The sequence below is a fragment of the Cryptomeria japonica genome, chromosome 4 (assembly GCF_030272615.1).
Source record: "Cryptomeria japonica chromosome 4, Sugi_1.0, whole genome shotgun sequence".
Taxonomy (NCBI): domain Eukaryota; kingdom Viridiplantae; phylum Streptophyta; class Pinopsida; order Cupressales; family Cupressaceae; genus Cryptomeria; species Cryptomeria japonica.
The window spans coordinates 297,288,242-297,315,091 of NC_081408.1; the positions used below are offsets into that span (position 1 = coordinate 297,288,242).

A 26,850-nucleotide genomic window follows, 5' to 3' on the forward strand; every position below is an offset into this window, starting at 1 on the left:
AGGTACATGGGTACGGAACATCGGTACTGCATAAATTTTTTGGGGGGTTGGGTACATTCATACTATATATATATATATATATGTGTGTGTGTGTGTGTGTGTGTAACTAAAAATAGAATTAAGTTTAGAATGCCATATACCATTACATATGCTAAACAAAACCATTACAAATTTCAAATTTTGAAACAAAACATACTAATTTAAATTCAGTTTTCAATATCAAAAAGATCAAACTAGAATCTCATGATAGATAAGTTATGAGTTCACTAATCAAAACTGTGGGTCCTAAGAATATCGAAAAAATAAACTAGAATTGCTAGACATTTTGGCATCTAAAAATGTGAACACTGGAGGTACCCACAGGAGATTTGTTTCAGAATCCGATTCTGGTACGTTTCATACCCGGAATCGCCAGAAAAATCCCACGATGCAGCAACTTAGCTTAAATTTATGAATTTACAGTTTATAGATTTCAAATTTATGAATTTACCCCAACTGCCCTTAAATTTTTCAACTAATTAGCAGACATGGCTTCTTCCCTATCCCCCATCCCCATCAAGTATCAGTTACATGCACATCTGTGTAAATTATGAGATTGCAGGAAGCAACAGGGGCTGCCAAACATTTTTTGTCTCTTCACAAAATATATGAAGGTTCTTACAGTTAATTACAGTTAATAACAAAGATGCAATCTTTGAAATAAATTATCTCTCACACTTATTTTCATAAACAAAGGGGTTGGAAGATGAGCATACTTTCTGCACAGAGGACCTTACAAAAAATTTGCACGTCTCCTCAACAAGTACGAAGGTAACTATGGTTAATAAGGAAGATGTAATCACTAAAATGACCATTTCCCATGCACCTATTTTCATTAACAGAGACACTGGAACATGATTGTATCTTCTACCCACTTCCAAGGGAGAGACTTTGTTAAGTGACCAGAAATTCATCTATCAACCACGAGATAGTTCCATGACATTGCTATCCCATAAATAAAGGTAAGCTTGAACTCATCACATCTTAATAAAATAATTGGAGATCACAATACAGTTTAAATAGCATCATAAATATTAAAGTTCATTTTCATGCAATATAAATATACCTGTTATGAAAGTCAGACTTCTCTGAAACTTGAGCTAATTTCATTAGTCCAAAGCAGTCCTGTCAGATATTTTAAAGTCATACAATTGATAAGAATGTAAAAACTGGGGAATAAATATACCTATTAAATGTGTAAATAGGTAAAGCAAAACTAAGTTATCACAAAGTGCGTTCTACCCACCTCATTTTCATTAGATGTTTGCTCCAGCTCTGCTATACTGTATAACAATTGTGAGTTAACTTCAGAGTCAATTTGTGGAAGATCCAGGCTCCGGTTACCTGGATCAAAAAGCTCCCAAGGACTGTGTGTGTGAGGACCAGACGTATCATCCTTATATTGTACAACATACCTCTCCCATGGACTATCTGCAAAACTAACTGACTTTGGTTTTACGGCCATAATTCTGCCAGTGTACCAATTACCTCCTTCACCATTCTCAGCTCTCCACCAAACATCACACTTATCTCTATGTGTCCAGTTTCTTTTTATTGCAGCATCATAACGGCTTTTCTCTACAAGAAAGTCAGGAAAATTAGTCAACTCAGGCAATGTCAACTTGAAGCTCTTCCCATTCACATTGGACTCTGGACCAATAAATTTGAGAATCAACTTGCAGCAGGTGTCCCCAGATCCAGCAAGAGGAGAATACTCCAGCCCAACAACACGGCAAAACTCAACCGACTGTATGCTATCTTTAAAGGATTTCCATGGTCCTTTTTCTTGTAAGCTGCTCAAATGGAGAAACTCTTGATGTCCCTGCCAACAAAACCAGCAAATTTGTTTCAATTACATTTTGAGATCATCTAAACGTATTAGCATTTACTATTAAAACTTAAAAGAAATCTTTTCTTCTAGACTAAACACAAAACAAACATGCATCCAGTACTTCTACCTGTATGAAATATGCAACCTCATCTCCAAACTGGGGAATGTACCGATTGCCCTCTTCAGCTTCAGATAGCATTAACCAAGACTGCTTTCGTGTTGATTGTCGTCCCTTCTTCTTTTCCACGGGCATCCTCAGATTTGTTAATATTGTGCTCTTTTTGTTTCTGGCAGGTCTTAAAGAACTCAAAACTCTAGAAGTGGAACCCCATTCTGAACCCACCAGTGATTGTCTAGTATCTAATCTTTCTGTCTGAATTCTCACTCGTTTTTCTTCATAATTAATGCTTTCATCAATCATGTGATTGTTAGAAGTACCATCTTCCTGAGTAAACTCTTTGGTTTGCTTCATCCGTTTTGATCTAGCCTTCCGACCACCTTCAGTTAGCACGTTGTGAAATTTCAACGTAATTTTTGGAATCTGCTTATCCTCATTGAAGGAGTTTTGAAGCATAACTGCTGAGCTCTCTCCTACACATGCATTAGCTCCAAAGTCATGTTGCCTCTCATGCCATGTATTATGCATTCCACCCTCCATCTCTGCATCAGGTACTGCATTCAAGCCAATATCTCCTCTACTTTTATCATTATTATAATCAAAATTATCCGTTTCCTTATTTTCCTCAGGCTGTTGCACCCAGTTAACTCTTGATCTAATACCACTACCCCTCCATGTGAGCCTTCCAGACATTTCTTCCACTGGCCGTGTACCTTGCAAAGTTTGCACATGACCAAAATCCTCCCAGTCTTCTGATGGATTAAGTTTTTTCTCACAAGATATATTATGGTAACCTTTCTTTGTCCTCTTGGACCTATTCTTAAGCTTACTAAAATCACTATATTTTGTATCAGTTGCTTCATAGGAGTACTCGTCAATATGGTTGAGATTAACATTCCCGTCATTGTCGGCTACTTTTTCATCCATTTCATGATATTCATTGAAATTATTACTAGCTAAATCATGATCAATAATTGTCTGAAATTTTTCTGACATGTAGCCTTCATCCTCTTTCCAATTAGCTTCCATTCCACTGACATGGCCAATGGGAGATGCATTTGCATCCAACATTGATTGTTTTCCAGGAAAAGATCCTGTCAGGCAATTGGTTTTCCTATCAGGAGGAAAATCTCCACATTCTGCCACATTTAAACCTTCAGAACAAGAAGCTAAGAAGAAATTTCGAGGCTTTCTATGAAACATGTCAGCTCCATGTTCATCCACATCTTGCAGAGAAGACTCATTGGCATTATCCTCACCCTTCATTCCAGCTTTAGGACTTTGAGAAGTACAACTGTGTATTACATTTAAATGATGTCGAACATCCACTGCAATTCCATTGTCCAACCTAGAAACATCATTTAAATCCCCCAACCGAGGACGCTTAGATGTCCGAGTCCTTACTTCTCCCCATCTGATTTCCTTTCCATCGTATCCTGTGGAAAGGTCACGAGGATGCTCTAGAGAAGTTCCATTCTCATCAAAACTCTTGTTAATTCCATTGTCATTATCATCACACCAGGCACTCTCGGGTCTATATTCAGCATTTGACAATTCCAAATACTGTCTGTCAGAATGCTTAACATCCAAATCATCAAGTGAACTACAAGCTCTTTCTTTTTTCTCTTCTTTCAAACATATCTCAGCAGACGAAGAATTTGCATTGGCCTGAACATCAGAATCAGATTTTGTACTTTCAGGAAGAACTAATTTCCTAGAATCACGGGACGGTAGCTTCAACAATATTCTTCTCCCAGACCTAGCATGCTTATTAGTTTCCTCATTATTGTAAGCTTCTCCATCATTATTATCATCGACATACTGAAATGAACTAGCAACAGGAATGAGATCATCTTGCAACCTATCTTTGTCAGCAAAACTTTTCTGTTTAGAATTCCTTACACATCTTTCTGACTCACTGCTCAGAGGATTTTCATCTGGCTGTGAGTATCCACTTCCTTGTAATCCACTGTCTCCTTCATTATACTCATCTTCATCTGTAGAACCACCACCTATGCGGGAAAATAGGTTAAGTGCATTCCGTGCAGCACGTCTCTGAGGTCTTGTGGTTTTTTCAGATAATCTTTCCTTTGGAAGAAATCTGCCATTTCTGGAATATTTGTACTTCTTTAGCCTGCTTCGAGTTCCATCACCTCTTTCCAAATCTTTCTTCTTTACACGTCTTCCAGAAGATGTAAACACTGAACCCTGAAGAAGGGGAAAAAAGTTAAAATTGCCATTAGTCTTTAATGCACAAACAAAGTGACACTCAAATACAAGCACATAAAGTTCAAAATAATATAAGGCTAACTTTACCTCTGCCTTGTGTTTCTTCCTTTTGGACCTGCGAAGATGTGCCCTGCTATTACCTTCATCTTTGCTGCTATTATCATCTTCATCTGTACTGCATTCTGCCTCTTCTGAAGAACAGGCATTCAGACTCCCTTGTTCACCTTCACTTGAGCATTCCTCTGTGACATTGTATTCTGACCCAGTATCATCACTTTGAACATCATTTTCCTGCTCCCAGTCCATGGCATCTTCCAATTCTGCTGGTTGCTCCAGCCACCTATCTCTATTATGCTCAATTTGTGCAGGGGGTAGCTGTCCTAAAATATCATCTGGAATAGCATAAAGTCCATCATCATTTGTCCCAACAGCTAGTCTTACAGAAGGTGGCTGCCAGTCAATCCCTAGAGCTCCCAATCGTCGCTGCTGATACATGCTTTGATATGGCTCAGGGTAAGGAAGCATACCTGAATTTTCAAGCATAAAAATGGCACTAATGAGAAACATAACATAGTCTAACTTGAACCGGTTGAACTTTTCCAACACATTCACACTAAACCTGTGCCGAACGAAAGTTCCTATCCAAGTTAAAAGCTCAACATATATAGAAGGTTTTCTCATTGAGTAATGTGTTCTTATTAAAGACTAATGGAGGAATCCCTCTGAAAGTGGATTAGAAGGTTGCCCACTCAAAGTGGCATATTATCCCTCTGAAAGTGGTATTTGCAGCATATTTCATATAATGTTCTTCTCATGTGCAAGTTACTTCATTTTATTCATCTTCTGGACTTAGTTTATTTCGTTTAAAATCCCAATTTGTTAGGCTTAGGAGCATCTTTGCATGGATTAACTTGGTATTATTTCACACACTGGCACCATACCATTAAAGCTTGCAGCCAAACATTACAAGCTTATTGATAATTTTATCCTCTGAACCAAGAGGTTTACAACCAGGCATGCATATGCAGATACAAATATATAATGATCTCATTGTAATAAGATTTTATAATAGAATAGAGATTGCATTGTCAAATTGTTAAACCTGGCATTTATGGCAAAACAGGAAATGGCTTTTTAACATAAAATGATCATGATTTGATTGTCAGTTTTCATTATGATATGTCACTGTCACAAAGCCACATGACATACACAGCAAACGCTTGGCAAAACAAGAAACTATCTTTCCCTTTCATGACAATTCCACTTAATAGAAATTAAAATGAAAAAAACACAGCAAACGCTTGGCAAAACAAGAAACTATCTTTCCCTTTCATGACAATTCCACTTAATAGAAATTAAAATGAAAAAAAAATGTATTTCAAAACAACAACAAAAAACACCATTACAATAGACAGCACATCATGAAAAAAAAGTGTTTTCACTTTTTTTAAATGTTATTATACTCTATTGATGATTGTCAAACACTGTCCTTTTTTGGGATTTGAAGAACCTTACGAGCAAAAAGTAGAAGCTTCATTGCTACCTGTGGAAAATCAACAAAGGAGAAGCTAACTATTTTCAATAATTCATTGTTAAAATGATAGTTTAAAAGCTTTAAAAAATCTTCTAGTGTCTTCAATGGTGTACTAAAATAGAGGTGGTATAAGTTCAATGGAAAAGGGGTAAACTCTTAATCCATGATAGGGCTCTCGACCCTATAGATCATATGGCTAGGTCTCCCATATAGTTAGTTCATATAGCTTTCAAAGTGACCCAACCCTAGTAGGTCAAGAGAGACTCTATAACAGGCTTCACATCTCCTGGCTCTTGTATTTCTTCATAGTCTGATGCTAAAGGTATAGATTCTTAGTTTCGTGATCAAGATCATGATACATATTTTAATGAATCCCCAAAGTCAGATGCTTGGTGGAGCTGTGTCTGTGCACATCTATGAAAAAATATATAGACATAGAAAGAAACACACACACACCCACATTCATAAAATTCACAACACTTTAAAATAGTTGTGGAATATCAAATATTTAGTGTCAAACCTGTCTACCATACATGAAAGAAGTGTACAGAATGAATTTGTAACCATTTATTTTATGTTTTTTTCACTTGATTTCCAAATTAATAGGGTTAAAATTTGTTCTTTCTTTGGGTATATTAAAAAAAAGTGAGCTTTTCCGAAGTGGGATTTCATTACAGTGGAAATGTCCAACAACATTGTGTTAAGTTTAGGATCAAATTAGGTAAAACAATAATTCACACAAATGCACAGATATTATCCTGGGAAAACCTTCCTCTTGAAGGTGAAAAACCCAGCAATGAATATGTTTTTATTATCTTAATTGTATCAAGAGACTTTACAATGATTTTGCTCCACACTTGAAGCTATATATATCCACCCTAGACTACTGTAAGATGATCAGTTCAACACTATCTGATCTGACTTCTATATCAATTGTTTTGTCTTGAAGATGAGAGCACATACAACTGAAGAATGAAGTCGTCTTGCTGAAGAAGAACGCGAACTGCTGAAGGATATCGCTATGCTGCCAAAGAAGAATACAATCTGATTGATGATGATTTGATTGCCAAGAAGGATGGAGTGAACTGATTTATATACCCAAACACCTCTTGATCAAGCAACACGACTTATCCATAAGTCGGCTATAATATTAATCAACATGCCTTTTCCAATACCACGTTTCATGACAAGGATCGAAACTTCCAAGGTGGCGGACTATTATTAGTTATGTTTTATTAACAAGTCGTTTCACTATGAAGGACAGTAATGAAGGAATCGAATGATAATAAATGTGCAAGGCCGATAGGCTATTCACACATTTGATGGCTAAGTTGGCCCTATAGGATCCAACCAAAGCTATACATCAACACTCCCTCTTATCTAGGGAGGAATCCTTCTCAATATATGAGTCACATAGTGACATCCACCATGGCTACTCCCAGAGGGTGGGTCCATCATGGCTACTCCCATGAATGGAAATGCAAAAGAACACAAGTGCTCATCACGGAGACACTCAATGTGATGATGTTCACCATGGCTACTCCCAGAGGGTGAATAAACACAAGTGCCAATTCATGGGAGTCTCTCACATAACATCCACCATACCTACTCGCAGTGGGTTGATCTGCCATGCCTACTCGGAGAGGGTGGCACAAAGGCTTACGCCTCAAACTTCTCTCACAAAGAAGAATGCATTAACAAGGGCTTGCACCTCAAACTTCTCTCTCCACAGAGAAGAATGCATTAACAAGGCTTGCACCTCAAACTTCTCTCTCACAGAGAAGAATGCATTATAATACATATCAAGTAATCAATGATGATGAGACTTCCTCTCAGCAAGGACTTCATTCTCCACAACTCCAAGCTTGTCTCGAAAATGCATGAACTTCACTTTGGCAAGAGGCTTGGTGAGAAAGTCAACCGACTGTTCCTCAGTACAAATGTACCTCAATTGAACAACATTCCTCTGAACCATATCTCTAATATAGTGGTACTGAATCTCAACATGCTTTGTTCTGTCATGGAACACTGGATTGACTGAAAGCTTCACACAGAGAAGAATGCATTATAATACATATCAGGTAATCAGTGATGATGAGACTTCCTCTCAGCAAGGGCTTCATTCTCCACAACTCCAAGCTTGTCTCGAAAATGCACGAACTTCACTTTGGCAAGAGGCTTGGTGAGAATGTCAACCGACTACTCCTCAGTACAAATGTATCTCAATTGAACAACATTCCTCTGAACCATATCTCTGATATAGTGGTACTGAATCTCAACATGCTTTGTTCTGTCATGGAACATTGGATTGACTAAAAGCTTCACACAGCTTTGGTTATCACAATGGATGGTAGTAGGCTCCAATGATTGTCTAAACAATCCTGCAAGGAGCTTTCGAAGCCACACTGCTTCGCAAGTTGCCACACATGCTGCAATTTATTCTACCTCTACGGTGCTCAGAGCTCCTGAGGACTGCTTCCTGCTACACCAAGAAATCATAGCAGATCCCAAACTGAAGCAACAACCAAAGGTGCTCTTCCGATCAATAACACTCCCTGCCAAATCAGATCAGAATAGCCTTCAAGAGTCGGGTCCACATTGGAAGAATATTTCAAGCCATATCCAACTGTGCCACACAAGTTGTTGGCATTGTGTTGTCATTGATGTCAACCGATATAGAAGACAACCGGTATGGGAATATAGTTCATGTGCAGTCATTGATGTCAACTAGTCTAGCAGGTTACCGGTATAGGCTATCATCAGTAAGGAGAGTATGTCAAATGGTACGTGATGTGTTGACAGTGTATGGTTGCTAACCGGTGAGCATGTGTTGCAATGGAGTAGATAAATCAACAAAGTGAGTGTTTGCCAACCAGCAAGCTTATGACTAGTGTACAAGCAGGGTGAGCAAGATGCTTGGATGTTGATTGTAATGAAGAGGCCGAATGTTATCAAGAATCACATCAACACAAGAGGAGAAGAATGTACAGGTCACCAGTATGTTGTGTGGATGTCAAACAGCAGGACTCCCACCAGATGAAGATGCAGTCACCATTTGAAGAGATGACTGATAGTGAATATGCCTCAACTGGATCACGTGCCTATTTGAAGGTATGTTGCTCAAACAAGGAAGTCAAAATTGGCACATTACAGGATGCAGAGGACAAGGATCCACCCCCACTGGTAAGTGGAGCTTATCTCCTATTATGCATGGAAAGCATCTGAGTCCACCGAGATAAGTGAAAAGAGTAGAAGGTAGGTGATTGAAGGCTCACACCAGATGAACAAATGAAACACTAAGATGCCTTAGGTGCATGAGATCAGGGATGTGTACCGGATCAGTCTAGAAGACATGATGTGCTACCGGGACAGAAAAAGAAGAATAGAGAAGTGATGGGTTTGTCACCGTGACAAACCAGCTAAGATGATGACCGGACTAATGATGGAGAAAGGCATTACACAAGCTGCAGATAGACTATGCAACTGGTATGCAGATGACTCAGATGGAAACAATTGATGATATGATGATATGATGTCATCAAGGGTGCCCGCCAGTAAGCATAAGAACTGGTAAGAGAGCAAAGAGGCTAAGTGGTGTGCTCTTACCTACTGAAGATGAGCATATAGTGGATTGATATGTTTGACAACCGGCAGAGGTGCCACACCGAAAGAGAATCCAAGTGCAAGGTGATGGCAGACTAGTTAGGGTATAACAGGTAGGGTTAGTGAGTCGATAGATGAACCCGGTAATGGAGTTTGTCGGTGATCCCATCCAAACCGACACAGATGACCTACCAAAGGTGGATGCCGACAAAGGGGCAACGTGGAGGTGAAGTGGCATGCATGCATAGGTTGGCATGTTAAGTCGGTGAAGTATCAGGCGGCGAGGTAGATGGTGAGAGGTCAACATTTATGTTGACTACATGATTGACGGGATGTGCAGTAGAGGTTTGCGACTCGAGGTCAGGCAAACAACAGAGATCCAACGCAGACTGTTTGACCAGATCGAGGCAGGTGAAGGAAACCGGGAAACTATTCCGGTGATCGGCCAAGAAATCAACTGACAGGTTAAAAGCAAATTGCCAAATATAGACAGCATGTTCTGAAAGGCAAGGCAATGGCGGGATTGATTGATGAGTTACAGTTCATCAATCAAGGAGATCAGGTCTGATTGGATTTGGTTTGCCTCAGGGTCAATGAAGAAACCCCAATTGCCTGAAATTTGAATTGGCTTTTGGTGGGAAAACCAATTTATAAATATGCAAGCCAAAATCGATGAAGGCTTTCGTTGGATGAGAGGGTATTGCTGTTGAAGAAGGAAAATCAGTCAAGTGCTCACCAAGAAGGAGAAGAAGAGACTAAGTGTGAGTAAGAACAGGGTTGAAGTGTTCAACCGGCATCAGAGAGAGAACCGGCAGTTAGTCTTTGAGTCTGACAGGAGAGTAAACCAGTAGTGACAAAACTGGCACTAGAAGAGTTGCAAAAGACTGCAGAGAAGGCAAGCAAGAGAACCGGCAGGGTGTAGTACCGGTGGAGAGCAGCAGCATAGCAAAGAGAGCTGGCAGAGGAGAGTATCGACACAGAGAGAGCTGGCAAAGAAGAGGAAGGAACTGAACCGGTGAAGGTGTAGCAAAGAGTAAGTTGCATCAGAAGATAGAGTTACAGTAGAGAGGTGAGCAAAGAACTGGCAAAGCATTAGAGAGAGGAGAACCGGTAGAGAGATTCGCATAAGAGTTACAAAGCTCATTTGTAACAAGGCTTTTAATTTTGTAATTGATATATTCAATGAAGATCACTGAGTTGGAGCTCGGTGCAGAGATTGGTGCTCCTTGGGTTGGTGCCCTAAACATTGTAATCAGAGATTCATTGTGAGGCTGGATTGGAGCAGTAGACTCCAGCAACATTTCTCACCGAGGTTTTTCCCATCTTGGGTTTTCCTCGTATATGCTGGTGTTATGTGATGTCCCTTTCATGTGTGATTGCATTTGTGTTAATCTCCCCTCTAACCGGTAAGTCTTCTTTCTGTTAGATATGTTAACCGATATACACACATAGGATAGATAAAGGGAAAAGTTTGAGAACCACTGATTCACCCCCCTCTCAGTGGCACATTGTGTCTAATACAAGTATCTCAAGATATGTTTGGTTCACTCATGAACTGGCTAAGTGCACTCACTACATCGCAAATATCTGGTCTAGTGTTAATGAGATACATCAAGGACCCGATCAACTGCATGTAGATAGTAGGGACCTGTTGTGACCTTTTCACACATCGCCCCATTTGCTAACGGGGACCCCTCTTTTCCTGCTTTCCGCGTGTTTAGGTTAGGGTTTTGGCAGCTTAGTGAGCAATTTTGTGTTTCCCATGCCCTAGTCTTGGAGTTTTGGTCTTGCCTAGTGTCGTTTAGGGTTTTTGAAGTTATAGGATCAAGCGCATGAAAATTGACAATTTTTTAATGATCCTAATTTTGTTTTAGTGTTGACCCCTTGGACCATTAACGTGTTTTTAAACGTCCTCGTCGGTGATTTTAAGTGCTAAGGTGTTTTTAGACCTTTTGAAGTTGTTTTCTCGCTCCTAGGAAGTTATTCAGATTGATTTCGCACTTAATCCCAATAGATTTCCTTGTGTTACGCTCCAATTTTTGATGAGTTTGCCAAAGTCTAGTTGAGTTTTATTGAGTTTCAAAGTTTCCTAGTGGTTTTGAGTGGAAAAATCACCATTTTCCGAATAAAAAACCATATTCTAAGGGTTAAAAGGTCAAAATTCCATACTAGAGGTGTTTTTCCCCTCATATTCTTGGCTACCCATGGTTTTCCCCACTCAAAATCCAAATTGAACATGGATTTCCCTTGAAATCCATACTTGCCTCATTTTTCCACCACTATGAATCCATATTGGGGTCGTTTCTCCCCTAAATGCATTAATTTTTGACAAAGTGTTAGGACTTGCCCTGACTACCCACGTTTTTCCACCAGGTCTTATGTGACAAGTTTTGAGGATTTTTGTGCAAACTCTTAGTCCCGACTCAAGTCGATTTTCCACTGAGAGAGATTTTATAATGTTTTGAGTCCGGATTTTCATCCAGACTGGGGTCGTTTTTCCTCTAGAGGGGTATTTTTGTGTGATGACTTAATTTTGAGTGGAATTCTTTCATTCCACACCTAGATCGATTTTCCCCTAGCCCCATTTTATGCACGTTTGATGATTTTCAATGGGATTTTTTAATCCTTACTAGGATTGATTTTCCCCTACTAGTCCATTTTGGATTTAAATTGAAATATTTTAATAAAATAAGCCCCATTTAATTGCTTTTTAATGAAAGGCAAAGATTATTTTTTTAAAAATAAAAAACAACTAATGATTTGCAATAAGCATTTAATGTTTTCAACCTTCTAGAAGCAAGTTGGTTTTACCAAGCAAGTATAAGAACAAGTGTTTTATCCCACATTGCTTGTGTGGTGAGATTTGATAATGAAAGTGAGTTCAAATTAAGGGAAAGCCAGCATTATTTTATTATTGAGTTTGCCAAGTGTGTCTATGCAAGGCCGATTTTCTCCATAGTTGGCGATTTTGGAGCAAGTGTTCAAGTAAAGTGAAAGATTGAAGACTCTTCTTGCTGCCATTTTTCCCCATTGTCATTCATTTTTCCAGCTGGGCAACATGTTTGGTGGCTGCCATTGTTGATTGCATGCCACAATTTTTGGTGAAGTTCTCCATTTTTGGTGAGATAGCGATTTTGCGTGGAGGGGCGATTTTGTGTTTGGAGCTTCTACCTCCAACTTGGGGTGACTTTTCTTGATAACTCCATCCTTGCTTGCTGTTCTCAGACCTAAGTTGGCAGAATTGAATGCCATTGATGACATTTTCAGACTTGTGTGAGGTGACGCCACAGCTGGAAAATTTCGATTTTGGTTTGGTGCCATATTTTGGTGGATCCCTTCATGCTTGGTGGCTGCCATTGTTCCTACTTGCTGTGGTTACTGCAGATCTAAAAATTGACACCATTGCTACAGCTAATTCGACCTCCATTGTTGGTTGATCATCAATTTTCAGTCTTAACTTTTATTGCCCAGCTAACCACAACTACAGCGATTTACATTTGGAGACATTTTGGGGGCATATTGAGATCATTTTCAGACAATTTGAGGGCTGTGACAGGTCTGCAACTTCGTCATTGGCTGCCCGTCCTCAGAAATTTAACTTTTACCAGCCATGCCTATGTTCCTTAGTTTGACTGCTTTCATCATGAAGACTGATTTTTATCAAATTTGTGCATATTTGAGAGGTTAATTTATTAGTTGCAGGTTGTCTTCAGATTTGTTGGCAGCCATTGTTGACTTCGAAAGGTGTCCTCAGACATAATTTTTGTGTGAAAACACAATCTTTCACGCCTTTCCTTACTCCTGATCCAGTATACTCCTTTGCACTTGAATTTGCACAAAATTTCTAAGTATAAGGAGGTGTTGATTTCATGAGGGTTTCATACCCTAACCTTGTCACATTTCGTATTTAAATTGTTGAAATCTACCTAGTGTGGATTATTTTCCTAATTTCCATACCCTAAGTAGTCTAAATCACTAAGAAGTTCCTAAATTCTAACTTCAAGCTTCGTACAGGTGCGATGTCGAAGTCCGGACTTAAGGATAGGAAAGAACAATAGATGATACCGGAGACTGGATTCTATCCAGAATCCAAGATGTCATCCATATGGAAGGAGATAACGGACACAAACATGCATTTCCTGAACCTGAACCCAATGCGAGAGCGGATGTTCGGAGTTGGAAGTCGTATTTTTCAAGCCGTTGGATTTCCACAGTCCATACAATGCAGTGAGCTTATCCTGGAGTGTGCACGATGTTATGATCCCCGCTCACAAATGATCAAGACTCCTAAGCGCATTGTCATTGCCTACCTTGCTCAGAATGAGATTGCTGAAGTGTTTAGAATTCCATGTGGAGTAGACATGAAAGATGTAACTAAAGACGAATATGAAGATCGACACACGAAGAAGATGGATGCGTGTAAGACCATGGTGAATAACGAGTGGATGATCGAGCCTAGGCCTCATCATTCCAAGGCTCCCAAGACACTCGTGCACAAATTTCAAAGAGGAATATAGTGATTTAGTATTCTGGCTTCACCGAGTGATGGGGATGCTGCAAGGTGCAATATACGATGGATGGATGTTCTATTTCTTCCAAGAATGTTTTAGAGGAACATTGATAAATTGTTCTAGAATCATAAGTGACAATCTAGACTTTCAGCTGAGGAATGTAGAGCGGTCCAAGTCATTTGCCATGACTTCCTACTTGGTGTACTTGCTTGCACGGTTTGTTACATACAAAGGTTTGATATGCAAAGGTGAAGTCGAGAATGGGCAAGGACAATTCAGGAGTTATGAGTGTTATCCCCAACTGAACATGTATAGAGTTGAAGATTACAAAAGAGTGAATGATGTATTCACAATGTACATCACGCAGATGTTGCAAGGCGAAATCCACAGGAGGTTGTCCAAGGAGGCAACAGAGCTGATAGAGAAATATGGATCGTAGTATATACAATTTCCCAGTTTCACGTACCTTAGGATTCATGGGTTTCAATCTGAACCGTACAGGCTTCTAGAGTTTGATTCCATTCAGAAAGAGAAGCACAAGACAGGCATAAAATTTTCTATTTGAGTCGAGAAAACATTGGAGGTTTGTCAGTCTGCTTAGGATTCATGGGTTTCAATCTGAACCCTACAGGCTTCTAGAGTTTGATTCCATTCAAAAAGAGAAGCACAAGACATTTCAGTTGAGAAAACATTGGAGGCTTGTCAGTCTGCCTTAGCCACCAGCACTGCGAGTGAGGAGCTTGCATTCTATTGATTTGCAACCTTCAAGAAAAGAGAAAGATTTGATCCAGATAAGAAAGTTGGAAGGATCGGGGGAGAAAAGTTCATCCACAAGGTAGACATAGAAGATTATTAGACCAACCTGATGGACGAGCTAGTAGTGAAGAGATGAATGTGGTCCAGAATGCCAGTGGATTTCATGAGGAAGTGTGGACTTTTCCTCATTCCTGATCAAGAAGAAGGCGATCTTATTGCCTAATTGGTTAGAGTCAAAAGAGATACATTTGAAGAAATTGATGAGAGAGGTCTTGATTTTCTCCCGTGCATGGGTGGATATTCAAATGAATAAGTTAGTTGATATGGGTGTTTCCTTCACTTATGAAAAAATGAAGCCAGAAGAATCCACTTCTGAGGATGATCACAGGACTATCGGTGATGTCAGGATTCATGCGGATGAAGAGAGTCAATCTCCCAAGAGAAGGAAAAACACGCCAAGAGGAGTCAAGGCCCGACGGAAGAAGATTGAGGAGGTTAAGAAGAAGAAACAAAAGACTATCATCCCTTCACCCCCTCTCAGCGTCTCATCAATCAAAGATGTTGGAATTACAGAACAAAACAAGGAGAGTGTCCATTGCTACTCCTATGGATTTCCAAATTACTTCAGTTGCCCTTGGTCATACTACAAGAGAGCAAGAATTTCAGGAGGTTCATGATAACCTTAGGGCGATCAACGCAAGGTTGGATAGAGAGATTGAAGAGAAGGAGAAGTACAGAGAAGAGAATATCAGACTTAGAGAGTATATTGCGAGGATAAGGCATGAGAATCCCACCCTTATTTCCCCTATTACGATTGATCATGGACTACATTCACACTGTGAGGCACCGAGAGATACACTCTTGGAGGAGAAGTGGATTGAAAGTGCAAGAAAACAGGTAGATAATTTCCTTACTCAGTCTGTCCAGGCATATGATAAAGAAAAAAGGCTCATGTTTAGAATCCAGTATTTGGAGAGAATTTGGGAAGAATACCGGCCTATTCAAGAGAGGACTATTCCACACCTCAGAGCTTTGAAGAAAATTCCCAAATGTCCACGTTGATCAACGAGAATATTGTGCACAATGGAGATAGATACGATTTCCATGGTTGGCATTGTTCATTGGCCATAAAGAAACCAACTTATAAGAACGCCCAACTGAGTTGTACAGAGATGAAAGGATCGATTCAAGATATTCAAATGAAGATCCTTGCCTGGATTGAGGAATTATTGGGTGTTGATGTTAGAGATGCTAGTGGTTTACACTTAGCCGAATTAAGAGACAAGATGAAACTTATGTATTTTTGTCAGTTGGACTCTTTGAAGAAGAGTAAGATGGATGATTTGGTCTCTTTATTGATTCAAGTTCATAGTTCGCAGAAGCTCATGTCAGATTGGGAGAACACTTTGGACGCTTGCTTGGATACATTGGACGTGATTGATTTGCAGCAAGATACCTTACCTAGCATTTCGATGGAGGAGTAAGATTATGTATTGGCTAGATTCTTGAAGTATGCTAGGAGAGACAGAGATGTTAGGATTATGTTGTGAGAGAAAGAAATGAAGGGTGAAATCTTCTAGAAGATTCCCTATTTGATGACTAGGTATCTTTCTATTGGGCCATATGTTGGTGGCACCATTTTTTATGTAAACCCTAATTAGGGCAATTCTAGGGTTTTGTTGGCATAATCTTGGCCCTTAGTTTTAATCTTGGCCATCCATTTTGTATGAGACTCTATATATGCATCATTGTCTCTCATTTGTAAGGGAGAGTTTTTGTAGAATTCTTAGCATATGCTGCAACTATTTGAATCCAAATCATTGTTCAATTGTGATTTTGCTCTTCAAATGTTGTCTTTGCATTCATGGTTCTGAATTCCTCCAAGTTAGATTAGAATTTTCGATTAGAATTCCTCCAAGTTAGATTAGAATTTTAGATTAATCCATGCCACTAGCCTCTTGTCGTCAGTAAGTGCGTGGTCAACTGGAAATTAGAGTAAGCTTAACTTAAATTATTATGCATCTCTTGATAAGCGTCAACTTGGATGGTGTCAACGTTTGATGGTAATAGTTTGAAAATCCATTAAGTATACCTTAGATGATTGCACTAAGCTTGTGTCAACACCTATTTGTGAGACCTTGCCTAGTTCGATTCCACTAAATTTGTTCATCGTTTCCTACATTCCTAGGCTTAGAATAGATTTCCTGAACCCTATTCCTTTTGCCCATTTTTTTAGTAATTATTAAGTCCAGAACTACATTGCTAAATCCTAAGTTGTCAGCACACCTATTCCGCATATTTCATGATCAAAGAAGATAATTCGAACATTTGTTAAGTCCCCAAGTGAACACAGCAATTCACATCGACCATTGAGTTACCCACTCATCAAAACCTGACATGTAGAAACCTTGGAATCATTTTAGTTGATCTTACCCTTAGCATCTGAGGTGATTTTGTTCAAGAGAGGGTAAATTACTTTGGTATTTTATTCTGGAATATTATGTGCATAAAACACACATTAATAGGTCCACAAGATCTGAACTAGTTGCAGCTTCTCTCAATTTCTTCAAGTTAGTTTCCATCGGTGTGGACATAGATTTGCAATCTAACATTCCAAATCTCTTCAAGATATCAATGGTATATTTTCCTTGACTTAGGATAATCTCATTAGGCCTCTGCCAAACTTCCAAACCTAGAAAGAAGTGCATGAGTCCTAAGTCCTTCATCTCGAATTCTGAAGTCAACTCCTTGCATCTATGAATGAGATGATCTTCTCCGATAACAAATAGATCATCAGCATAAAGTACCAAGATCAACATATCACCATTGAATACCTTGAAGTAAAGGTTCGGATCAGCATCGTTCTTGCAGTAACCCAAACCCACTATGTATATGTCAATTCTTTCATACCAAGCACGAGGCGCCTGTTTAAGGCCATATAGGACTTTCTTCAATTTGCACACATGAGACTCTTTCCCATGAATAACAAACACCTCAGGTTGCTCGATGTAGACCTCTTCTTCAATCACACCATTGATAAAAGTTGTCTTCATATCCATTTGATGTAACTTCCATCCATTAGTTGTTGCAATGGAAATGATGGTTCTAATGGAAGTATAGCGAGCAACAGGAGCAAATGTTTCTTCATAGTCTATTCCCTCTTGTTGAGAGAAACCACGAGCCACAAATCTAGCCTTGTACTTTTCAATGCTACCATCAGCTGCATGCTTAATCTTGTACAGCCACTTGGAAGATACAACAGACTTCCCTTTGGGTCTAGGCACAATATCCCACACATCATTCTTGATAATGGATTGATACTCTTCATCCATTGCATCTTTCCAAACTTGTTGTTTTGAGGCTTCCTCAATGCTGGAAGGTTCAGTCTCCATAAGATTACACATCAATGCAACATAACTAGAGTGTCTTTCTAGTCTTTTACTTTCTCTGAATGTGCCTCTAGGGGCTGCAAATTGTTCTACCTCCCGCATAGTGTTTCTTTCCCAATGAGGTCTCTTTCGAGTCACAACAATATCTCTAGGCCCATCAGTAGGATCCAAAGGTTCGATTGGATCATCATTCACTTTAGATTATGTAAGCTCCCTCTGAATCTCAAGAGCATGATCAATATCCATATCTTGAGGAGTCTCATGATTTTCATCATCTATCTCCATGCATGAACCCTTTGATTTTATGAATGCAACATCTTCCTCAAATGTGACATCCTCGCTTACTTCTATTTGCCCTTCAACCCCGGAACTCCGAAACCCCCAGGTTCCCAAGTTCCTTGTCCTTCTAGCTTGGAACTCCAGAACCCCCAGGTTCCAAAGTTCCGAAGTTCCTTGTTCTTCAACCCCGAAACTCTGGAACCCCCAGGTTCCCAAGTTCCTTGTCCTTCTAGCCCAGAACTCCAAAACCCCCAGGTTCCAAAGTTCCTTGTTCTTCAACCCCGAAACTCCGAAACCCCTAGGTTCCCAAGTTCCTTGTCCAACTATGATGACCTCGGTCCCTGAAGTTCAACTACGGTGACCCTGGTCCCCGAAGTTCCCCAACTACGGTGACCCTGGTCCCCGAAGTTCCCCAACTACAGTGACCCCGGTCCCCAAAGTTCCCCAACTACGGTGACCTCGGTCCCCAAAGTCTTCTAAACTTGCTTCTGGCTTGCAACACTTTCGGATGGCGTGATCGACACTCAAGGCTTTAAATGCTCCGACGGTTTTGGAGACATGCACTTTTTTTGTGGAGCCATAGGGGTGCATTTAATGTTTTTGGCAAGATTTCCATCAAGGGAGGTACGGGCTATGTTGGATGACTTACGTCATGTTTGACTTTGGAAGCTCAGTCAATCTATCTTCCTCAGAATTGCCTTTGGAGGTATGGCTAGGTTGCTTGCATGTACAAGTCAAGTGCATGCACTTCCCTGCACTTCCAGACTGACATGCAGGGGTCATGATCACCATTGTAACCCATTTTTCTATATAAGGCTGTTAAGCCTCATTGTAAAGGGTTCTCTCCCTGCTGCCTAGAGTTTTCTCATGCTCTCCTCTTCTCTTGAAGACTTGTAATCTTTGCATTTCTGCAACTGTAAGATTGGCGTTTGGCCTTATGATTAATTGAAGAACACTATTCTTGCCTTCTTTCAACCTATGTGTGTTGTGTATGCTTTCTTACCTTCATCATAAGTGAGTGTTGTGGCTTTTTCTCTTCATATATGTTGTGTTAACTGGTTTTCTGAGTGTGACTTGTGGGAATCCTTCTCCCCTCTTGGCATTCAGTGGATTCTAACCTTTATCTATGCATTGGGGTTACTCATATAACTGAAAGTTGTACATCTTCAGGGTGTTTCAATTAATTTCTTGTGTCATTTAGGTAGGGAGAGGAACTATCTCTTCTTGGTGCATCACCTCCTTTCATTTTATGCAATTCTCTCTTCCTTTTCCTCTGCAAGTTGTTAGGATAGGCTTAGGAGTTAGGTTTTAAGTGTTGAGTTGGTTCAACACTTGCACCTAGATTGAGAAGGAAGTCGGCCTTCTCCGGAGATTCAACCCCCATGCGCAAGGTCCCACACTTCGAGGTTGTTTCAATGTTTCACAAGGTTGTTGAGTTGATAGCTCAGCAAGGGTACAAGCTTTTGTGATAACACTATTATCAAACCTTAAAACTTTAATTCTCTTTCCAGATAAATTTTCTACTTGAGCTTTAAACTCTTTAAACCTACCTAGGACTTCATCAAACTCTTTAGACTTTAAGAAATAAATCCAAGTCTTCCTAGAGTAGTCATCTATGAAAGTTACATAATACAAAAATCCAATTAGGGATGGAATTGACATAGGACCACATAAATCTGAATGTAAAAGATCTGGAATTTCTTTAGACCTACTTTCACTGTTATGAAAAGGACTCTTAATATTTTTACCCATAGCACAACCTTTACAAGTACCATCATGTACATGATCAATTTTAGGAATTCCTTTAACCATCTTTTCTAGTGATGGAAGAACCTGAACTGAAGATGCCCAACTCTTCTATGCCAAAGTTTGTTGGAACTGGAAGAATCATGAAGAAGAGCTTGGATTGGAAGAGTGGAGAGCTTATAAAAACTCTCATGTCGATTTTCGATCACACGAGCAGTCTTGATGTTAGAGTTCTTCCTTCAAAGAATGTAATTTGATAGCCCTTATCCTCGAAGGCTTAAATAGACACAAGGTTTCTCCTTATCCCCAGTGCGAACAAAACATCACTTAAGTGAAGTGAGCCTCCAGATTCTAGGTTTAGAGATGTAGCACCAAATCCTCTTACTGAATAGCGTCCATCATCTCCAATGATTACATGAAGATTAGACTCCTCCTCCACCAAATCTGAAAGGTGCTCTCGATAGCTGGTGATATGTCTAGAGGCTCCACTATCAATCAACCAGGTATCACTGTTCGTAGGAACATTGCTCGATAATGCTGATATGAAAAGAAAACCATTGGAGCTATCTTCTGCCTCCTTCTGAGATGAGACTTCATTGATGTTTGCCCCTTGATGTTTTGGTCTTGTCAAACAATCCCTTGCATAGTGACCAAACTTGTCACATCTAAAGCACTGGATGCGAGAGAGATCTTTCTTCTTCTTTGAATCAAGTGCGGAATCTGATTTCTGATCTCTATTCCTTTTGAGGTTGCCCTTCTTCCAATTCTTTCCTTTCTTGATAGATTGAGTGGCAAGAACATGAGTATCTTCATTTTGAGAACTTTTGATAATTCCCCTAGCCGCCAATCTTGATTCTTCTTGAATGCAATCCGCACGAAGTCGATCAAACTTAGGCCATTCAAAGCTAGCATGACAAGGTCTTTATCAATCACTTGATCTCCAATTGCGCTTAATTGATCTCTCAATTCTGAAATTTTCATGAAGAATGACATAACTGATTCTCCTTTTGCATTTTTACTTGGTGGAGTTGTTGCCGCAAGGCAAGAGCCCTACTGGTATTGTTAATCTCATATAAACCTAACAAGGTCTTGAACATATCTTTCGCGAATGACATCTTGGAGATGAGAGGTACCAAGTGATCCCTCACGGAATCGATTAACATCTTCTTTGCTTTGATGGCATTTTTCTTAAGTTGAACCTTCTCACAATCTTCAGGTTCGGCTAAATCCTTTTCCTCCACAAATTGAAGAAGATCATTTTCTTCAAGTGCAATGAGCACTCTAAACTTCCATGAGGTGAAGTTAGATGCACCTTCAAACCTATCCTCGACTTTAAGACCATTCACCATTTTCGAGGCTTAGTAGATACTTCATGAAGGAAAGAGAGGAGAGAATACTTTGCAGTTATAGGAAATCTGATCACGATCTTTCTTTACCGTGGCTCTGATAACATGTTAAGTTAAAGATCAGATTAGGTAAAACAATAATTCACACAAATGCATAGATATTATCCTGAGAAAACCTTCCTCTTGAAGGTGAAAAACCCAGCAATGAATATGTCTTTATTATCTTAATTGTATCAAGAGACTTTACAATGATTTTGCTTCACACTTGAAGCTATATATATCAACCCTAGACTGCTGTAAGATGATCAGTTCAACACAATCTGACTTCTATATCAATTGTTATGTCTTGAAGATGAGAGCACATACAACTGAAGAATGAAGTCGTCTTGCAGAAGAAGAAAACGAACTGCTGAAGGATATCGCTATATTGCCAAATAAGAATATGATCTGATTGATGATGATTCGATTGCCAAGAAGGATGGAGTGAACTGATCTATATACCCAAACATGTCTTGATCAAGCAACACAACTTATCCATAAATCGGCTATAATATTAATCAACATGCCTTTTCCAATAACACGTTTGATGACAAGGATCACGACTTCCAAGGTGGCAGATTATTATTAGTTATGTTTTATTAACAAGTCGTTTCACTATGAAGGACGGTGATGAAGGAATCGAACTATAATAAATGTGTAAGGCCAATAGGCCATTCACACATTTGATGGCTAAGTCCGCCCTGTAGGATGCGACCGAAGCTATACATCAACACATTGTGGCCCCAGACATGCAGAAGGCATAACAGTGTATTGGTAGCAGCAGCCCAGATGAAAGCAAATATCATCTGCACTTCAACTTGGTGTGCATACCTAACCAACAGTTGGTACAACCATTAATAAATACAAACTTATGTCATTCAATTATAACTATAATTACTTATTTCTTTATCAGAATCTTTAATATTTTGATTACATATTGTAAAACATACCATATTTAACAGAGGGCACAAACAACCCTACTTCACAAAATTAGAACATAAAGTAAGATAATAATTTACATACTTATATCACAAAGAAGATCTTGCATGTTGCGTCGATATGGAGGAAGTTGAGTCTCCTGCACGAAAGGGACTCCAGTCACAAACATGGTGTCTTCTTCCTTGATAATATCAACCTGAGGCTATATCAACTTACATTCTAAAGAAAGAAAATTCACCTGATCTAGCACATTCCCATGTGCATCTTGAACCAGAGGACGGTAATCCCCCAAAAAGAACTGTCATAGATATAGCCATGTCAGATGTACAGAAGTAATAATTGCATTATACAAGTGAAAGAGCAAGGTAGAAAGTAGACTAAATCATCTTACAACAATACACAATTAACAAAATCCACACCTGATCATACTTTGCATCCTTTTGGGATTCTCCTTGTCCTGTGGCTAGGATGTATATTTGGCCTACTTCATCTGAGAGTACAATAGATGTGCCATCACTGAAAACATGAAATAAATGTCAATTAATACAGAAAACAGAATTGTACTAGAACAAAGAGTGGTGCAATGGGAAATCCAAAACATGTTTCTGACAATCTTTAGATTGTAAAACTTCAGATACACCCACAGTAACATTTTTATAAATTTATTTCAAAATGCATAAAGATACAACTTTTTCAGTCCTTTTCATAAACTTACCTGCAATGAGATCAAAACAAACTGAAGCAGGAATGAGTTATAAATAAAGGTTGAGCAAGTATGACTTGGAGAATAGATCTAATAACCTATGAGGATACTTGAAGTGCTTGCAATGTATGGTCCACTTCATAAACTTGGTTTGAAACTTGACTCTTGATGCATCCAAATGACAGAAAGCATGGTATTAAAGAACTAACAGAAAACAAAAGCATTTCCTACACAAACGGTGCACTCTGAAGGCTGGACGTTCTTAAAACCTGCAGTGCTGGGAATATGCATGTTTTATGCTTTGGCCCCTCATAATTCAATTGTTATGTCAAAGCATCCTTGTACACCACTCAAATTCCCTTTGAGTTTGCTATGGAAATGCCCATAAGCAAGAAATTTGTCAGCTCAACTTAGGGCTTGCAATGAGAATAAATTATTATATCATATACTCCCTTAGTACAACACAGCTGTTAGTACAATAACCTAGTGCTATGTCAGAAAGTAATGAAATTGAATTAGAATTCATACAGGCATCAGAAACTTGGAAACAAACATCTACAGTTTAAATGAAACCTGAATACAAATAAGAGCATCAGTAGGAAATCATGGTTTGAGGCAACTTCAAATGACCAGACCAGACTTCTCTGCCATACGATGATATCATATCTAACTTGCACAAGACATACTTCCTCTTCAAATATGAACTAAAAGTTCAAGCAATATTTATTGCCTGGAATTCTCACTAAATAATGATCAATTTCCATGTTTATACATGGCTAGGAAAAGACAAGGAGAAAGAAGTTGAAAGCAGAGTACTCATACAAAGAGATAAATTAAAAAATCATATGTACACTTCTTTCAAAATTAAAAAACACTTCTCAACCAAACAGTGGATCCCAACTCTGTATGGTTTCATTTACAAATTGACAGCACATAGTCTCATTTTAACCTTTCAGGCTCTTCTAGCCACAGTAATAAACATAATTGACTACACGAGCATCTCAAGCCTTGTCCACTGAAAAGCAACCATTCTATCTTTAAACTAAATATAATTACTGTCAACTCATCATCGAGCAATCAAACTAAAAATAATACAGCTAAGAAAAATACTCATTTTAAGTTTTTAGCCTAGAAATTAGATTACATAAACACCACAAGCTAATGGAAAAAATGCTTCACTATGCTTCTGACTTGGCCACTGCATAGTTTAACTTTAGACCATGAGTTCCTCTCTTAAGCTTTAATAGCATATGCAAGTCCAAAATGTGCAAGAACAATTTACAATCCAGCTGTTAAACATTTTAGAATTATGTAAAACAATAATACAACCATTAGGCAGGCACTTACGGAGAGAATTTCCCATCTACAAGCTTAAATGATCCAGTCTCATATATTCGAATAGGCACACCCTCCCATATCTGAGAAGCAAAAAAGTAAGCATAATTAAACTATATAACAAAAACTTGCAACAATCAAATGACAAAAATGCAAAAATGAGTTAAACTAAGAGGAACTTACATCCCAGATTATTGTCTTTCCATCATATCCAGCACTCATAGCTATTCTTGGATTGAAAGGATGCACATCTAGCACATATGTCTGTTAGAAAGTTACAAAAGAAAAAAATAAGTCAAATTCTGTTGAAAAATAATGACAGTGGCAACTACCACTTAGCACAATAAAGCAGTTTGTCACACATTAAGCATTTTAGGAATACAAATATCAGTTAGCAATTATATCATAAGCATATTCCTTTCTAAGGTAGTTCAAGCACCCAATAGTATAACCGGTGTGAACTTGAGCCATGTTAACCTACCGAAACATATATGATGTTTAAAATGACCAAGGAACAAGGAACAACAATCCAGCATTTTTCTTTATCAACACAGTTTGGAATATGTTGTTGTGAAAAACTATATCCTCCCACTTCTACTGAAAGTGGCTGGCTTTCTGTCCATGTCAATACCCAAGATAGTACAAGTTTTTATAGTACGCATAATCATAAAGCATGGATAAGGATTTTTTCTACTCTTATTTCTTTTATTCTCATATATATATATATATATATATAGACACACACAGGTTAGTCTTTCAATTTTCCAAATGTTAACCAGTTTAATGAGGAAATTTGCTCTTGTGCCTCTAAAGTTATTGTTCCAGGAGCTTCAAATTATTGGTATATCAAAGGTCTTCAAATTTGAAGTCGTGTTCAGCAACAATAAAATTCAGATGAAGTTAGGCGAGGGAAAAAATTTGGCATTAAATTCGCCTTAAATAATTTTTATTTTATTTTTGAAATATAAGCTATGCTAACAGATTCGTCCCTAGGAGGCTGGAATTGGGACCAGGTACGGTTCGGGTTCATCCCCAAGTTCACCCAAGATTTCAACTAGGCAAAACCTTGGAAAACCTAAGTGTTTCCAGCACCATGGGCATCAAAAAAGGGCCCCACAGTGCAAAAATAAAGATAAATTAAAATTAAAATTAAAAAAGCCTCCCCAACCTTAATTTTGCCTTGCCTTCTTCTTTTTGTCATTTCACCTCATTTCTTCACCACAAAACTTGCATTCTCACCATTTTTTTCGCCAAGCAGGTTTTGAAGATTGATGCATATTTTTTTCAAAGGTAAAGGAAACAGAGGAGTATGACATAGAACAAAGGCTTAGTAATCGTTGGAGAAAGAAGATTTAGACATCGAAGGTGAGTAAACCTTTTTTTTTAAAGTTTTCAATAACTTTTTCAAGATTTTTCAAGTTTTTTTAATTTTTTAATAAGGAGTTGTAATGCTTTTTGTTTTCAATCATGTTTTCCATTTTAGGTTTCATTATTCATACATAATGACTAGAACTCGAAGTTCTAGTTCAGTTGCCCAAGGCCAATATGAAAAGAGCCTTTTTTATATTGATGCAGCTTCACCACTTTGGCATTATACAACAATCATTAAGCAGAGTCTGGAGGTGGGAGTTTTTTTGGGTGGTGTTACCATTGCAACAAAAAGCACACAAGCTCATACTATCAAGTGAAAGGTCACTTATGTGCCATCCCTAGACATGGAATAAAAATTAGTTAGGGGCCAAATGGCAAAGGGCTTCCACAAGATCTAATAATGGCTTATATTAAAGAATAGGAGGAAGTCGACATGAGAAACAACAAATCAAAGTCTGATCATCCTCTTGTCAAGAAAAACTCAAACAAACCTCTTAGTGGCTTGACACAAGCAGCTGGCCCACATCCTTTCATGCCAATGCCACCACCATTTGAACCGAAGTATAGTATGGTTACACAAAAAAGAGGGCCATTGGACAAGGCTTTAGAAAGTTAAATCAAAGAGATTGTAGAACAAAGCATTGCTCATTGAATTTATGGCAATGAGCTTCCTTTCAACATTGTTAGATCACCTTATTGGTGGGAAATGGTCAATACCCTTTGCAATACACCCCCTGATTATATAGTCTCAAGTATGAAAAGGTGTGTACCACCTTATTGGTGAAGGAGAAAGCTTCAATAGAGACATCATTGAGAGTGATCGAAGATACATAGACCATTAATCAATGTTATATCAATGTCCCCTAAAAGGGCAATGTTTTTGAAGGCAATGGATTGTTCTCCAAATCATAACAAACAATGCTAAAAATTGTAGGGCAGTTGGGTCTATAGTGAAGGCTACATGTAATCACATCTTTTGGACACCATGTGCAGTCCAGTCACTCGATTTAATCTTACAAAAGATTGACACACAAATTGATTGGGTCAAACAAGTCTACACAGAGTCTAGGGAGATTCAAATG

The 26,850-nt window shown here is 38.7% G+C and overlaps 1 protein-coding gene across 3 annotated transcripts in view; it reads right to left on the reverse strand.

Moving 5' to 3' along the window:
* The window catches only part of LOC131064403 (uncharacterized), an 84,333-nt gene that overhangs the window by 26,965 nt on the left and 30,518 nt on the right, over positions 1-26,850 (reverse strand). For all 3 annotated transcript variants that reach the window (XM_057998687.2, XM_057998636.2, XM_057998572.2), the window contains exons 15-23: positions 24,581-24,661; positions 24,410-24,480; positions 22,779-22,875; positions 22,598-22,657; positions 22,444-22,498; positions 4,305-4,744; positions 1,998-4,196; positions 1,286-1,861; positions 1,106-1,164 (exon numbers count right to left, since the gene is read on the reverse strand). In XM_057998687.2, the coding sequence (XP_057854670.2) occupies positions 1,106-1,164; positions 1,286-1,861; positions 1,998-4,196; positions 4,305-4,744; positions 22,444-22,498; positions 22,598-22,657; positions 22,779-22,875; positions 24,410-24,480; positions 24,581-24,661 (3,638 nt within the window). The remainder of the gene's footprint in view (positions 1-1,105; positions 1,165-1,285; positions 1,862-1,997; positions 4,197-4,304; positions 4,745-22,443; positions 22,499-22,597; positions 22,658-22,778; positions 22,876-24,409; positions 24,481-24,580; positions 24,662-26,850) is intronic.